The sequence below is a fragment of the Strix aluco genome, chromosome Z, assembly GCF_031877795.1.
Source record: "Strix aluco isolate bStrAlu1 chromosome Z, bStrAlu1.hap1, whole genome shotgun sequence".
NCBI lineage: Eukaryota > Metazoa > Chordata > Aves > Strigiformes > Strigidae > Strix > Strix aluco.
Genome location: NC_133971.1, coordinates 38,234,218 through 38,251,391, shown reverse-complemented (window position 1 = coordinate 38,251,391; position 17,174 = coordinate 38,234,218). Strand labels below are relative to the sequence as shown.

General features: G+C 41.9%; 1 protein-coding gene across 1 annotated transcript in view; it reads left to right on the top strand.

Moving 5' to 3' along the window:
- Positions 1-4,905: 4,905 nt before the first annotated feature.
- PTAR1 (protein prenyltransferase alpha subunit repeat containing 1) overlaps positions 4,906-17,174 on the top strand; it is a 45,707-nt gene continuing 33,438 nt past the window's right edge. The window contains exons 1-2 of the mRNA XM_074811634.1: positions 4,906-5,029; positions 12,167-12,336. Of these exons, the coding sequence (XP_074667735.1) occupies positions 4,944-5,029; positions 12,167-12,336 (256 nt within the window). The 5' untranslated portion in view covers positions 4,906-4,943. The remainder of the gene's footprint in view (positions 5,030-12,166; positions 12,337-17,174) is intronic.

Sequence of the window (17,174 nt, the reverse complement as noted above, 5' to 3'; positions counted from 1 at the left end):
GTTAACTCAGTCAGAGTGGGTGCACCAGTCTCAAACAGACAGTGATAATCTTTCTATTTGCTACCCTGAAAAACAAATCTATGCAGAACTACTAAGTATAAAACTATATATGCACACACCATATTTTTGATATTAAAGAAACATCACTGAAAAATCTGAAGACTGATGCTTTCTGCTTTATGAAAAAATATGCTGTGCCTTCCTGCATTTGTACCACAGCTGTCAAATTGCCAAACAATCTTTGTAATAAATAGCAAAGCAAGGATAGTGGTGATGCAATTCTCTTCCTGTTGGCCACGCATTGTGGCCTGTTTAGAAAAATCTTAGGCAATGGAAAATCACTAAGATTGATGTGGCCATTTTTCCGTGCACTTGTTTCCACCCTCCCAAAGCAGAGGACAATTAGTATCAACGGTAAGGGGTTTTCATGTAAAATATGCTACTTAAATCAATAGCATTAAAGTCAATCAGACTTGTCTATAAAGCTGTAACAAATTACAATAGTTGAAGGGCACAGAAACAAACCAAGATCATCACGCATATTTTGCAAAGGTAGCTATGAAGACATTAACAATTGCATTTCACACCTGGTGAATTGGATCTAAATTGAAAGATTCTACCCTTTTAGCTATTTATTAAGGCAAGCTTAATGTAATAGAAGTTTGTTATATTACTTTAGACAGCTACAAGGATATATTATTCTGTACTCATCACAGAGGAACTACCTCAGTCAAATTGTTTCCAAGATTTTTAGTACCTCCCCAGATTTCATAGGACTGGATTACCCAGGGAAATTTCTTTTCTGTGGGTAACAGATATATAATTCTTATATTATTTAATTATGGTGTATTTTCTACAGTTTATTCTTATGCCTTATGTAAAATTTAACATCTTTATTGATGATCTTGATAAGGACATAGAGTATATCATCAGTAAGTTCACAGATGACACCAAGTTAAGCGGGAGTGTCGATCTGCATGAGGATAGGGAGGCTCTGCAGAGAGACTTGGATAGATTGGATCGGTGGGCCAACGTTAACGGGATGAGCTTCAACAAGGCCAAGTGCCAGGTCCTGCCCTTGGGCCACAACAACCCCCTGCATGGCTACAGGCTTGGGGAGGTGTGGCTGGAGCTGTCTGGAAGAGAAGGATCTGGGGGTTCTAATTGACAAGCAGCTGAACATGAGCCAGCAGTGTGCCCGGGTGGCCAAGAAAGGCAACGGCATCCTGGCTTGTATCAGCAATGGTGCGACCAGCAGAAGTAGGGAGGTGACAGTCCCCCTGTACTCTGCACTGGTGAGGCCACACCTGGAGTATTGTGTCCAGTTTTGGGCACCTCAATACAAGAGAGATATCGAGGTGCTGGAGTGAGTGCAGAGGAGGGCAACGAAGCTGGTGAAGGGCCTGGAGAACAGATCCTATGAGGAGTGATTGAAGGAGCTGGGACTGTTTAGCTTGAGGAGGAGAAGGCTGAGGGGAGACCTCGTCACGCTCTACAACTACCTGAAAGGACATTGTAGAGAGGTTGGTGCTGGTCTCTTCTCACAGGTAATTAGTGACAGAACAAGAGGGAACGGCTTTAAACTGCAACAGGGGAGGTTCAGACTGGACATTAGGAAAAAATTTTTCACAGACAGAGTGGTCAGACAGTGGAATAGGCTGCCCAGGGAGGGGGTGGAGTCACCTTCCCCGGATGTGTTTAAGGGTCGTTTAGATGAGATGCTGGGGGATATGGTGTAGGGGAGAACTTTGTAGAGTAGGGCTGATGGTTGGACTCGATGATCCCAAGGGTCTTTTCCAACCTGAATGATTCTGTGATTCAACAAAAGAATATTTTCTGAAATAATTTATTATAATTACCCCCAAATTATAGCAAGTAAGCTTGACTGACAACTCAGTAATCACTCCCAAAAGCTACTGTACACTATCATGTGCAGTATTAATACCAATGTCTGCCTTATAAGCTTTGACAATGTGTGTCAGTTCCTAAGGTATACAATTTAAATACATTTCATTATGTTATTTAAGTAAGAATAGCAATTTATTACTCAGTCCTCTTCAAAAGGCATGCATGAAGTTATACACAGTATATTGTCAGTTAATTGCACTATTCTAAATAACTACTTTTGCAACTTGTAAGTACATTATTAGTTTTGTAACAATTTTCAGTACTTTCAGAACAGCACTTCGCATTGTTATGACTGATTTTCACTTGTACCCAATACTAAAATAAAAAAAAAAACCAAACAACAAAAAACAAACCAAAAATTAGACTTTTAATCCACTGAGTAATTTGGCATGATTAATGGTTTTAAAGGTGTTCCTTTTAGGTCTAACTTGCTCAAGCCTCTTTACGGAATTCTAACTTCATATGTGGCTGGAAATATTTCATTCAAATCTGAAACAAACCTGTACTGTGAATAAATTGCACAGGACAAAGTGAGAAGGCAGTGAGCCTGAAAAGGTATGCTGTCAACTGCATAAAGCTGGCTTATCTCTTTTGAGCAAGGCAAATAAGCATAAATTAAAATTTCTGGGTTATGCTGAACATAACAATCAAAGTTATTTTGAAAAAACAATTTGAATTTTTCAGCTAAAAATATCTTCCGGTGTCCACCAAGAGTTGTAATACCTTTCCTCATATTTATATTTTTGCTTATTTGACATCCAGAATGCATCAGCTTGCTTCAATAATTTCAGACACCTTAGATCATAAAACAGCATCTATACAGTCTATAAGGTGGATGAAAACCTGTGACAGCACAGCCATGTAACCCAGTTACTCAAAACGTGCATTATTTAGTCTAAATTTTTCCACTGAATATATGGGCTGTTAAGAAGGCCCCATAAAGTCTCCATATCTAATTTGTTTTCTAATTTAGAGTTCAACACACTGAACCTTCAGATAAATCTGTGGAGGCCTAGATTTGTGAAAGACTACAATCTTTTAATATAACAATCATATTTCAAGTGCCATATGACTATAGACTCTTGTTGTCTCCTTATTTATACAAAAAAATTTACTGAGTTGAAGTCCAAACCAGAATTAAAGCATCATTCATTTTCTCAACACATACAGTAGAGCAGACCAATTCTTCAGTACTGTGAAGATGGTATTTTAGACCTATCTTATGCTATTACATACTCTTTTTTTCTGGGCATGGAGTAAAAAGAACTGCTGAAAGGAAAAAAAAACCCTACATGAATTCAACATTTATGTAGTTATTGTAACAAATGACTTTCCCAGGTTCATAAAAAAGTCTGGGGAAGCACGCTGCCCTGAAGCTGCTAACACAATGTACGCTGCATATCTTTTGCTTGCAAAGGTATTCAGTTCAGAATTCTGCAATGATGGTGGCTTGCCATCTGACAGTGCCAAGAGATACTCACTGAGGCTACTTACATAAATTAGTCTTACAAAAAAGTAGCCAGTCTACAGTTCATTAGGTAATATTATAGTGGTGAAAAAAAGAAAGTCACAGGAATTGGGAATGCAGGAAATCCTGGATTCTAGTTACAGGGTATGTGCTCTACATAACCTCTGATCAGAGCAATATGATTCTAAGCTTGCATTTCTAGTAAGTGAAAACAAAAATAAAGAGTGCATATAGAAAAATATAGCAGCAAGATTAACACCTAAAAATATTATTTCAGGGAATATATGGAAAACAACTTAAAAAGCAAGAAGTTATCTTTTAGCATTTGCTGCTGAAAAGGTTTTTGACGCAGCCTCTTCAGCTTTTAACACCAAGCTTCCATCAGCATCTTGTTTCACTTGGGATTCCTTGCAGGCATCACCTTCATGTTTCTATTTGTCATATCTAAACAAGTACAAAATTTAACTACCAAAAAGGGAAAAGCCAACATGAAACACACCTCTGCTTTAAGGTTAGTTTGCTTATAAATCCAGCAAAAAAATGGGTAAGGGACACCCACCTTTCTATCTGTTCTTTTATATATATCTTCGCCTGAGCCCTTCTTCCCTCCAGACTTTCTCCTCCTATTTTTTGTCTGAAGGAGAATATACAGGGGGTCCACCAGGCCTTCTCGGTGGTGGTGAAGGTAAGAATGAAGCAGATGATGATGACAATGACATCACAAGCTTTAAAATGAGAGACAATTATGCATAGTTAATGCTTTGTAAAATAATGTGTTTTGAAATAATACATTAATTTCTAAATGACAACCAAATACAGCAGTTATGGTTCAGAATTATAATTGTCTCTTCACATTCAGCCTGCAGATAAGCCTACCTAGCTCTCTTCAAGGTCAGGGGAAGCCTAACACGCATATTCATCTCTTAAAGCTATGTGGTTTAACATCTAATGTGAATATTAAAATAGTAAAGGTATAAACTACCAGTTTTCCATATAAATTAACTATTACTGCTGCTTTTGCTTGTTTCCCTGTCAAATAAATGAAAGGCGGACAGAATAGAAGTGCAACTTGAGTGTGAGAACACCCAACGCAGGGGGTGCTCGCCCTCAGCCGGCTTTAACTGTGTTGGCGGCACTTCGGGCCCTCCCAGCCCCGCCCCGGTCCCCCTGAACTGCACCCGGAGGCGACCCGCCCGGACAGGCGGGACCCCGAAGGAGACTCGGCCCCAGCTGGCGAGGAGGCGGTGCAGGGGCTGCGCGCTCCTCCGTGCGGCTGCCGGCCCTCAGCTCCCGCCGGCCGCGCTTCAGAACGGGTTGCACCCCCGGGAGGGAAACCCCTCCACTTGGGGAAGCGGCCGGGGCCATTTTACAACGGCCGGCCACTCTCCCGGGGCCTGGCCGTACCCCTTCCGAGGGAGACAGCGGGTCAGTGGGAGGGGGCTGAGGCCGGGCCGCGCCCGCCCCGCCGCCCGCGCGTTACCCGCGGCTCCCCGCGGGCTGCTGACCCGGAAGCGCTCTGCCCGCCCGGCGCCGCGCGGCGCGGCAGGGCCGGCTGCGGAGGGGGAAGATGGCCGAGTCGCCGGAGGAGGTGGCGGTGCTGGTGCAGCGGGTGGTGAAGGACATCCGCAACGCCTTCCAGAGGAACCCCCACATGTGAGTGGGGCGCGGGCCGGCCGGGGCCGGGCCGGGAGCGCTGCCCGCCCTCGGCCCCGTGCGTGCTCCTCGGCCGCCGGCGGCGCCGCTCCCTCGCCGGCGGGAGGGGCTGTGGGCTCCCCGGTGGGGCTGTGGGCTCCCTGGCGGGGGCGCGGTGGGCCGCCCGCCGCGCAGCGGTGCCTGTCGAGGCCGGGGGCCGGGCCCAAGGTCACGCCGTGAGGGGCCGCGGGTGTCGGCCGGGCTTCCCCACCCGGTGCAGGGGCTTCGGCGCGGCACCTCCCCGGGGCGTGCCAGCCTGCGAGCCGGGGGGCGGCGGGGGGCGGCTTCCCCGGCACCTGCGCTTCATCGGGGCGGGTGGCTGGTGCCACACGTCTTCTGTGCTCTCCTGCTGCCTCGTCGTCTTCTGGATAAGGCCAGGTCCCTGCTCCGGAAGTTGGGGTCACTCCTGGGGACCCGTGTGGGCCACCGGGCGCAGGCTGCGGCAGCACCCCCGCCGCTGCGGAGCCGCTTCGTCAGCCCGACGACAAACACGGCCTCGTCAGTAAAAAGCACTGAGTTACGGAAAGGGGCAAGGGCTCTGAAATCCGGAAGCGATGAGTACCTTTTTGAAGACGAGTTCTTAAGCGAACTCTACTTGAATTTGAGGCTTGGGAATGTTAAACGCATATAGTAGTCGAGATGGGCTTGGCCTTTGCCTGCGGGGGGTCAGGCGTGCCCAGCCCTGCTGAGAGTGAGGCAGAACGTGAGCACTGGTGGAAGCCAGTCTCGGGACTGAAGCCTGCTGAATTGCACCCTTGCACAAACAGTGCAGTTTGATGAATGCCACCTTCAAACCTGGCTTGGTTAATAGAGATGCCAGTGCTTTTCATGGTGTGTTGTTTTGAAGAAGACAAACAGAATGACTGTCTAAATACAAACTACAGTTATTGCTATCTTGTGTGAATCAGGTTTATCTAACAATCTGGGGGTCAGATGGTCTGCGTTTTATTTTCAGTTCCACTGATGACCAGCTCTGAGACCTTGATTTAGGAACCTCCTGTACTTCTGTTTCCTTCCCCATCTTTGATGTTTTAAGACACAAACCATTTAGGGAAGCATCATCCTATCTATTTATGGAAACTCCATTATTGGTTATGGCAGATGAGGTAGCACATAATGGATAAGAACTTCATAATGTAAGTACGATGTATTTGTGTTGGTTGGAAAAGCTGCTGTCTCTGAGGTGGTGGCCTATTAATCTGTTCCAGAAAATGGTATGCTGAGCAACTACATAGGAAAATTTTACAGGCACTTAATTTATCCCTTTGCTGAGAAGATTAGAGCAAATACCCTCATGTTTCTATAAATGTAGTAAGCAGCTTGGGTGGGTGGCCAGGTTTTAAAATGCAGCATATGGATGCTGTCTAAAAAAGAACTGCATTTTGCCATGAAGCTTCGTTTTTAGGTTGTGAGGCATAATGTGCTGTAAACAGTCGTTATTTATGAATGAATGTTCTGATCTTCTTAGTTCCTACTCCTTCACCAGAATTGTTTATCATTAGCAAACTTTGAGCTTGTGTTTTTGAAGAGTATGCTGCTGTTGCCATTTTCTTATCTCAGAGATGAAAGTCGGCTGCAAGAGTGGTGTGTTCTGAGACTGCTACATTGTGTCGTGCATTGAGTGAGGAAGCATGAGCTACTGCTGGTTTATCCCTACAGTAGAAAAAGCAGCAATTCTGTCTGCTAGGTTTCTGAACTGCAGTACTTGAAATGGGACTATGCATGGCCAGTGTAGACTGCAGGCCCTTTGCTACGATGCCTCTCTCCCTCTAGAGCACCAGGTTATAACCATGCTGGCCAGATGTTTTCATGTATCTTGAAGACATCTTGTCTTCCTGCTGGTGTCCCAGACAGTTGCAGCCAGCTGCAGTCCCTGACAGATGTTACCCTCTTGAATTGAGTGACCTGTTTATGTTACATATCTAGGTTTGAATTATTTTACATGGCATCTGCCTGGCTCCACTGAACATAAGGGATCTGCCACATGCATGGTGTTCTTATTCACATCTCATACTTTTATTCCCTACTCATCTCTCTTCCAGCATTTGTTGTCCCTTGTCTTTGACTGTTCAGTTGCCCCCTTTGCATCTGTCAGAATAGTTGTTTTGTTCTTGCAGGTTGATGGTTTTGTAGGTTTTAAAGGGGGTGTTGTCTCTGGTCATCCCTAAAAAGCATGTAAAAATACAGTTTTAGACTAAGTAGAACGTTGGATTGTTGTTTCTCTCTTTTTTTTTTTTCTTTAAATTTCCAGCAAGACCGTGCATCTTTTTAAGATGAGCTTACTTCTAACTAAATAGACAACACAAATTCCTTTTGCCTTGTCTCTCTGATAGCTCCATTTTCTTCAGTCAGATAACTGTGTCAGCATGCTAGTTTTCAATTCTATAAGGCTATGAAATTTACTGGAAGATATTTTTACCCAGTCCTACAAGCACTGGTGCTGATAAAGACATATATGTGAGCTATCCCATTGGAACTGAATGGATCACCAGCGGTGAGCAGATCAAGGTATACTTTCTTTTTGAACTTTGCTGTTCTTTTGCACATGAAGTTGAACAGAAATAGACTCACTTGTCAAAAAATAATTTGGTGGGCATAATTGGAAAGATGAACTCTTAGATGGTAGCCCAGCGTTTGTGTACAAAATATATTATGGTTTGCTAAGGATCATTTATGTCACTGTAGCTCAGATAATTTTTTCTGTCTCAATTAATCATGTGCTTAATGTAGTAAAAATACCACACTTCATTTTGCTAGATTTGAAACTCTGAATCAAGATTTCTCCTGGTGTGATTGCAAATTTCTCTGCAGGGAATTCAGAAAGAAACATACTTCCTTAAGTCTTTGCTGTAGCTGAGCATGAAATTTGTCTTGCCAGTGTTCTTTTCATTTAATATCTTTGTGCAGCATTGATACTTCCAAATATACCAATAGTAAGTAAAAATAATTTGCCTGTAATACTTAGTGACAGGGGTCATCAGTGCAGAACTTTGTTATAGCAGCAGAAGTTTCCAGTCAGTGGAGCTGAATGGGAGAACAAACAAAGAAAGGAAACTCCTAGAGAGTGAAAGTGTCATATTAATAGCTTTTTTTAGAAGCAAATACTGGCTAGAAGTACTTTGAATTTCAGTAATATATTACTGTTCTTTCATTTATGAAAGATTTTGATTGTACCACTAAGATAATGACTAATATTATTATTTGAAATTCTAAGAGAATCGTGTATATGATGCACTGCACAATAAAGAAGAAAAAAGTTTCAACTCTTGGATTTAGGTCCTTTCTTCCCTACCTTTCAAATGTTGTAAAGTCATTAGCCATATAGTCATTTCATGAGACTTATTTTAGTGTAAAAATATAGATCTTTCAAGTGTCCATGCTCTGGATTGTCTTCCAGTATTAAATGCTTCTTATAATTGCAGAAATATTCAACCACTTAGGTCTAGTCTTTATTGTCAGTAGAATCGTAGTTGCAGCATATCCACTGATTGTATCTCACTCAGGTCTCCCAGCCGTTCTTTAATAGCCTTTGCCTAATTCTGTAAGCAGAGGTTGGGTTATTTTAAAGATCGTCTTCCAGAAAAAAATCAGAGAAGGTTCCTTCACAGGGGGTACTTAAAGCTGAAGACCCGTCTTGGTAGCATCACAAGAAATGCCTTCTTCCCTAGCAGTACTGTGGTATTGCAGCTTTGTGAAATTTTTTGTATCATCATGGTTTTGAAAGTTTAAAGTAGGTTGGCTAGGGTTTATTTTGGGGAGGGCCATTGAATGGCTGAGTCAACAGACTGGAGCTCTTGAAGGAGGTCTTGCAACGGCTTGTCAGTAGTGTTCTGCTGCGGCTGAGGTTTGCACTATGGACCAGGTCTGGATTGTGCAGCTTCACGGTCTCCTGGGTCTTCTCATCTTGCACATCTTCTCTGGTCTCAGCACAGGTTGAAGAAACTCTGTTATGGCTGCAGACTTCGTGACAACCTATCTAAAATCTTCCACGAAGTCCTGGCTGTTTCCATGGTGTATTTTTGGAATGTGAACTAGCGTGGTATCCTGTAAATACAGAGATAATTCATGCAGTTTTTGAAATGTGACTGTGGTGCTTGCTTTGAGGAAAATAAATGTAAAAAAATTCAAGAGACAATATCAGAAAACTGGGAAATCCAGGGAGAGGAATTAAATCTTAGTTTCATGGTGGCTGGTGCTTCTAATAGTACACAGTACTGACAGGCAGCAGCCCTCAAGTGGTGCGTCCTTTGGTGTTGTCAGCAGCTTGTGCCTGTCACTTGACCTAAATACAGGCATCCTCCATCCAGCAGTGAGTTTGGGCGATCCTGTCATATGAACAGGCATGTCTTGTGTCGCACGGCCAGGGGCAGTTTGTGCAAGATGAAGCTACTTCGGTCAGTTCAGTTTGCAGGCACTAATACAGTGGTGCCTTCATGCAAGTCCTGCTGCAGATATTTACTTCAGGTACATGATGTAGCTGAGGCTGCAGGTGTTCTCAAGTAGTGTCTCCTAGGCTGACAGACCTGTCCTGTTACTTGCTCCTTCTGCAGATCTGAGGGACCTTCAGGAGCAGAAATAGGTGGTGGTTTGAATTGTTTTGGCCATGAGATAGGCACCCCACCTTAGATAAATCTGCCCTCCTGATATTTTGCATCGTGAATTCTGTTCCTTCTCAGGAACTGGATGCAACATAGATTTCTGAACCACATGGATCACCAAAAAGAATACCAAGGTGTTGGGGACAACATTTCTACCAAATGACAAGTCCCAGTTTACATCTTAGCAAAAACTGAGTAGTTACCACATAAACCATTTTTTGTGTTGCACTGTATCTTGGTGAATTGCATTATGCAGTGGTCTAGTCCTTTGCTGATTTTGGCTAGCTAAGTGCATTCTGGAGTTGGAGTGTTTCAGGCTGACTTACTTGTCAGCTCTGTGCAAACCCTACCTGTCTGTCATTTTGGCATGTTTAAAGCAGTGTTGTGAAACTTAGCTCACCTGAGTCAGACTTGTTGTTTTTGGTAAGAAGTGAAAGTGTGGATTTGTGGGTTTTGTTGTGGTTTTTTTTTTTTCCCTCTCCTTGCTCTTTACCTTTAGTGTACTGTTTGTAAGCAACAGCTGGTAAATTCTTGTGTTAATTCATGGAGTTAATTAGCAAAGGTATGAGTGACTGCATCTTCATTGCAGGTGGGGACCTGCATGCAAGGCCCCTGTACGCAAGGCCAGACAAAGTTTGGCCAAGGGCTGGGTTTAACATTCATAAAAGAAAGGAGCCAGCAGTAAGTACACACTTCAGGCTGTAAGGTACCATGTTGAAAGAAGCAGACTGGCATATCATTTTTGGTCTAATCTGACTAGTTTCCTGAAGAGGTTAATTTGTGCTGAGTGGAGCAGCAGAGATGAGGATCTTGTTTTGATGCCCCACCAATTGCAAGCAATGGGTAGGAGAATGCTGGTTTTCCTCTCTCTGTTCTCAGATGGCCAGGGGAGATGGGTAAGGGACCCAGGTGTGTGTTTGGAGACAGAGCCAACTGATTTACAAATATCTTACCTTGAGTTACTTGTGCTCTTTGTGGCTTGTGGTGTATTTTTTGATGTATGGAAGATTAAATCTGTTTTCTGAATAAGCAAATATATTCTTAAACAAGCACGTGGTATCTCTTTTGATTACTTTAGTAATAATCCGGTGAGGCCACAGAACTAAATTGGACATTCAGATTGTACAGTTACAAAATTAGTTTGATAATTGAGTTGAGGTTGTGGGGTTGACACTTGGAGTGTATCTGTAGACATTGTATTGAGAAGATTTAAGGTGGAGAATGTGCTTTCTGTCTGAGATCACAAGAGATTATTTTTTTTTCCTGCCTGAGATCTGAGGATCTCCTTCCTTAGCAATGAAATTTTCCACTAAACAGGAGTTGGTGGAGAAATCATGCATAATGGAAAGTATAAAATAATACTGCTTTCTGTCCAAATGAGTCTGAATTCTTGACAACCTGTGTTTGTTTTCAAGAAGCTGTTAAAGCTGCTCTTCCAGCATCCCCACACGCTAGAGAAAGCTGAGGAAAAAGCAAAATATGGTATTGAAACTAAACAGCTGAGTCTCTTCTGCTTTGTTTGCTCATATGAATTTTTGAAGCCATCACTATTTTTTTTTAAAGGTTTGAGTAAAGCCTGTCATACAAAGTTGCTGTTTAATCAGACTGGTCTCCATGTCTCAAATCTTTCTACTGTTCAGTGGGCTGCCTCACACAGCAGAAGGAAAAATGGGACCTATGGAAGTGTACATGTGGACACCTGCACATTGCTGTCTGTGATTTTCTTTTGCATGATCTTTGGTTTCAGAGCACGTGGTCACACTGCTGCAGGGCACATGTGGGTAGCATTGGGTCAGTCGGGTGCCTGTAGTGGTTAATGTGTTTTGTTTCCCTTGCAGTAGCAGTTATTACAGCTCCATCACAAAGCCAGGGGTACTTGTGTTAATTCAGCTGCTTAGGTGATAATCTAAAAATACAAAAAAAGGGACCTTCCTCAGTTAGGGTCTTTGGGAAAATCTAATAAACCTTTTCTGATTATTTTAAGGTGAGAAGAGCCAGAGTCACCGAAAGGAATCTTCCTAGAGAACATTTAAAGGATTTTTAATTCTGACTCATCTAATCATGGCTATTACTTCCAGAGTCTTCAGCAATTTTAAAAATATTTCTGGTTTTCTATCACTACAGCATTGGGGAATTAATGCAAAATTTTTGTAGTGGCTTTTATATTGTGTCTGAATGAATTGTACAGAGGTAAAATACACTTCCTTTTTTTGCTCAACTTAAATTTTTATTCATGCCTTAAAACACGTTTGAATCATTTATTTGCCAAGTTAATATACTGCATGAGTTTTGCAGAGGCTGACTTTCTGAAAATGCATTTTATCATACCTGCAGTCTGGCAAGAATCAAGAAGGTGAATTGATGAATACATTTTTCAGTAAAAACAAGGAAAAAGATGATGAACTGATTGTGTGGGAAGCATTGCCAGTCTACTCTATTGAGAAAAATAATTGGTATCTACTGGAAATAAGTTTAATTTTATTTCTTTCTGTTTTTTAAGAGATGAAATTGGATTAATACCCTGCCCTGAAGCCAGGTATAACCGGAGCCCTATTGTCCTGATAGAAAACAAGCTTGGTGTGGAGAGCTGGTGTGTCAAGTTTCTTTTGCCATATGTCCACAATAAACTTCTCCTCTACAGACAAAGAAAACAGTGGCTGAACAAAGATGGTAAGTTACGCAGTTAGAGAATAGTATCTTATGTGATTCTTAATGCACATTTTTTATTTATCATAGAATCATTTAGGTTGGTAAAGACCTTTAAGATCATGGAGTCCAATCATAAACCTAACACGGCCAAGTCCACCACTAAACGATGTCCCTAAGTGCCATGTCTACATATCTCTTAACCGTCTCCAGGGATAGTGACTCAACCACTGCCCAGGGCAGCTGATTTCAATGCTTGACAAAAACAAAAAGAATCTTTTTGGTGAAGAAATTTTTGGTAATATCCAATCTAAACCTGCCCTGGTGCAGCTTGAGGCCATTTCCTCTTGTCCTATCACTTGTTACTTGGGAGAAGAGACTGACATCGATCTCTACAACCACCTTCTGGGTAGTTGTAGAGAGCAGTAAGGTCTCCCCTGAGCTTCCTTTCCTCCAGACTAAACAACCCCAGTTCCCTCAGCTGCTCCACATAAGACTTGTGCTCTAGACCCTTCACCAGCTTTGTTGTCCTTTGATGCGCTACAGCACCTCAGTGTCTTTCTTGTAGTGAGGGGCCCAAAACTGAACACAGTAATCGAGGTGCGGCCTCACCAGTGCCGAGTACAGGGGCAAGATCACTTCCCTGTCCCTGCTGGCCACACTATTTCTCATACAAGCCAGGATACCATTGGCCTTCTTGGCCACACTGCTGGCTCATATCCAGCTGGCTGTTGACCAACACCCCCAGGTCCTTTTCCGCTGGGCAACTTTTCAATCAGTTCCGCAAGCCTGTAGTGTTGCCTGGGGTTGTTGTGACCCAGGTGCAGCACCCGACAGTCAGCCTTGTTGAAAATTTAAATCCTTTCTCTCTTGCCCAAGCTGGAAGAGTTAGAGGGAGATGAGTTATTTCAGTGAGTGATTTAGGGAAGTGATGTTAATTTTTACAGAACGAATTTTACCCTGCTTTTCCTGAGTCAGAAGGAGAACTGTGGAGATGTAAGAAACAAGTGCAGCGTTTTTCAGATGTAGGGGTACCACAAATCCTTACTCCATACCGTAATTGTAAAGCATTACTTTCTTTTTCATCTTTTTGTTTTGGATTCTAGTTTGTTTTACTTGCATGAAAAATGCTGTAGTATATGTTGTCTATTTTGAATTATTTTGAAGAATTATAAACAGGTGTGACATGGGAGATATTTGACTGCTTACAAAGTGACCTGCTCTGAGTAAGAATGGAAAAGGGTAGCTGTAGTTTAAGAAACTTAATTTTTTTTGTTCGTGATTTCAGGTCTCTTCTAAATTGCAGTCAGCATAGAGAATGTTCTTACTCTAGACTTATTGCAGTGTCTTATTTCTGGTGCTTATTCATATTCTTTTTGAGGCTTCTTTTTAGTATCTTCTGCCTGCTATGGCATTTTTCACATTTTTGTGTCCCAGAAAGAGGGATATCTCTTCTGTTGAACACCCCATGACCACTTAAAGAATTCAGATCTTTATCTCATACGCACCTGGGTTTCAGTTTGTGACTGTTACGATGTTTTAATTTTTTTCTGTTTGCATGAAACTAGCCTAATCCATAAACTACTGACTGTGTCCATTGTGCTTTAAAATTACTGTCTAGGACTATCTTCCCCTCCTGGAACATACCCAGTAGCCACCATCCATTGGGTTGTGTTGGTTGCAGCTGTAGCAAAGGCAGTCTCCCTGGTTGCTTGATGAGCTACTGAGTTAAATAACTGTTTTAAATAGTGGGATGCTAGTAGATATCTGATGCAGACTCTAGCATCTAGTCATCATATATATAGTATATGCATATATACAGTATGCTGTACTGTCTTGAACAGATAGGTTTTGAGAGTAGGTCTTGCAGATTAGGAAAAGAGGTCAGGTTAGTAACATCTCTTTCTCAATATAATTGCCATTTGCTTTTCTCTTCTTTAATTTTTTATTACTATAGCCTGTTTCACTTTAAGTAGTTGAAGCCAGCTGTGCATTTACCCTCATTAAAGTATAGAATAGGAGATGGTAGATGGTGTTAGTCAAGTCTGTAAATGTGTATTTGAGCTTCTTTTACATTCAGGGATGATATGGAGAAATAAGATTGGGGTCTTTACTGAATTTTGGCAAGGGGACATTCTTGTTGCCTACTTTTGTTTGCCTGAGGGTGGGATCTAGAGTTATTAACCAGACTTTAATTCCTTATTACAAATGTGGATATATAACACAAGCATTTTGAAAAGAGTAGCATTAAATGGCAGAAAAGGTTCATAATGTGAGCATGAATGTGCTTGCCTTCTAGTGGATGGGGAGAGGTCATACATAGAAACTTTTTCCCCTCTTTGCAGGCCAGATCATGATAAAGAGGAGCCCATTCCACTGGCAATATACAGTCTTGCAGTGCTGGCTGTGTACCTTGAGTGGTGTTAGAGTAACAGAGCACTGGATTGATACTTGGAGTCAATTCCCCATTCAAAAGAGTAATTTAAGAAAGTTGAAGTGCTTTAATGTATTGTTGGATATGACTGACCTGTTGATTGTCTGTATTTTATTTCTGTCTAACAGATTTCTGTGTGTGTTCCCTTCCCACCATCAACAGAGGGTTGATGTCGTATCATTATGTGATTATCTAGGAGAAGTGGCTTGTGGACTTTATAAATCTTGCATTGCCCTTTATTTTTTTTTATTTTCACGTCATTTATTTTCTTGAATATTCTTTCTCATTACAGACATCTTTAAAAGACTTTTATTCCTAGGCGATATGTATTTCTAACCTAAGTAACTTCCATTTCTTTCTGTGTGGTTTATAGTTGGACTTAGTAAGAACTGGATCTTTTGATAGCTGCCACCAAGCTTCTGCTGATGCATTCAGTTCTGATAGAAACCAATGATTGTGATCTGATTGCAAATTCAGAATTTATAATGCAGATGATTATAAAATTCAATAAAAAGAGCTTTCACATAAGGAATATAAATAATGTTGACTCTGACATGTAGCCAGAAACAAGTTTTAGCATTTAAAGAGATGAACCTGCTAGCACAGGCAGCCTTAGTAAGACTAATGGTTCTCATTGCAGTGCTTTTTGCAGGTCTGAGGATTTTGTAACGTGTATTTTGGTTAGGCTGCAGATCTTCAGAAGACAGACTTTTCTTTTCATCTCAGTCCCAAGTGTTGCACAAAAGTCCTCCCCTTGAAATTGCCATGCAGACAAAAACTTGTTTCAAGCAAAAATACAAACCACTGAGATGTGTCACTCTTGCATTGGGAGGCTGGAGACCACTGATAGCTGTTACCTAAAGGACAATTGGGTACTGATGTGCTGGCACCCTGCTCCATCCACACTGGTCCAGGTGCCTTGTTGTGGTGGCACTGTGGCATGTGCCTATTCCGCCAGGATGGTACATTGTGCTAACCGCTTGGCATGTCTCTGCTTCCCTCCCAGATGAAGCCTTGTAGAACCATTCCTCTCAAAATGCAGATCATAAAACTGTGTCAGTAAATACTGCAGTGGCATGAAGTTAGATTACTGCCTGTTTGTTGAGACTTGTTTGGTTTTCTTCTTTTGAAAACCAAACTCCATTCTCCTTTGTTTCTTCAATTACAAAAGTTAGTTTAAAATGTGTAAGAAGAGGTGATCTACAGTGTTTTCATGTCTGTTGAGGTTTTGTCACTACTGTAAAATGTGATCAGGACTTCCATCCATGTTAATAACCTGTTTGTAAAGCAAAGTACAGCTTACAGAGTTTAGTATATTTTAACATAATTGAGTTTCACATTTTATATGAGATTTTAGCAGAAACTGGTTTGCAGTGGTGGAGGGAATGAAGGTGGTAGTCTTTCCCAGGTGGACTTCCAGAATTGTCTCTAATGGGGTGTAAGTAGGCATACTCTAAGAGACATTACGTTTTCTGTACATTTAAAATACACTCAAGGATTTTCCGCCAAAGTTCTTTTTGTAGATAAAAGTACATGCTTAAAATTTGTCAAGGTAGTTGTTTTCTTCTGAATGTAGTGAAGGGATAGATTTGTTTATTACTGCTGCAAAACTCAATTACATTTTCTATTGATGCTTGTGATAAGCGGTGATTGCAAATGTAGTCTCTCATTACCTCTTGTGTTGTTCGAATTACTGTAAGCCATTTAAAATAGAGAAGAAAAACAGGGTGCTGATTCAAGTGTCTGGTTTCAGATGTGGTGGCTGATATTTTTCTGGCAGGATCCTGGAAAAAGGAAGTGCTTTATAGTCAGTCATTGACAGCTGACTGTAACAGATGTTTAATTTAGTTCTCTTCTTGCTATTGTTCCAGTTTAGAAATCCTAATTTTACCATATGTTTTTATCCTTTCTCCAATATTTTTTAAATTTATGCATGCATATTATTTGTATTATCACAAGATGGTTTTCTGAAATTGCTATACACTTCTCTTTTTATGCAAAGTATTGTGCATCCTCCCAGAATATCCTTACTTCCCATAAATCTCTGTTTCCACTTTTACAACACTCTTCTGGAAAGCACATCTTAGTGTGATACACTTCCAAAAATAAAAACCTGGATATGGCCTTATTGTCCTGGTTTGAGTGAGTGGCAGGGGTTTTTGGTGGCAGGGAGGGGGCTACAGCAGTGATCCCTGGGAGAAGCTTCTCAGAGCTCCTCCGGCTCCAAGTTGGACCCACCTCTGGCCAAGGCCGAGCCAATTAGTGATGGTGGCTGCACCTCTGTGATAACTTATTTAAGAAGGGGAACCTGGGAGGAGTGGTGGGAGTTGCAAGGAGAACATCTGTGTGAACACCGAGGTCAGTGGAAGAACGGAGGAGAAGGGGGGGAGGTGCGCCAGAGCAGAGACTCCCCTGTATCCCGTGGTGA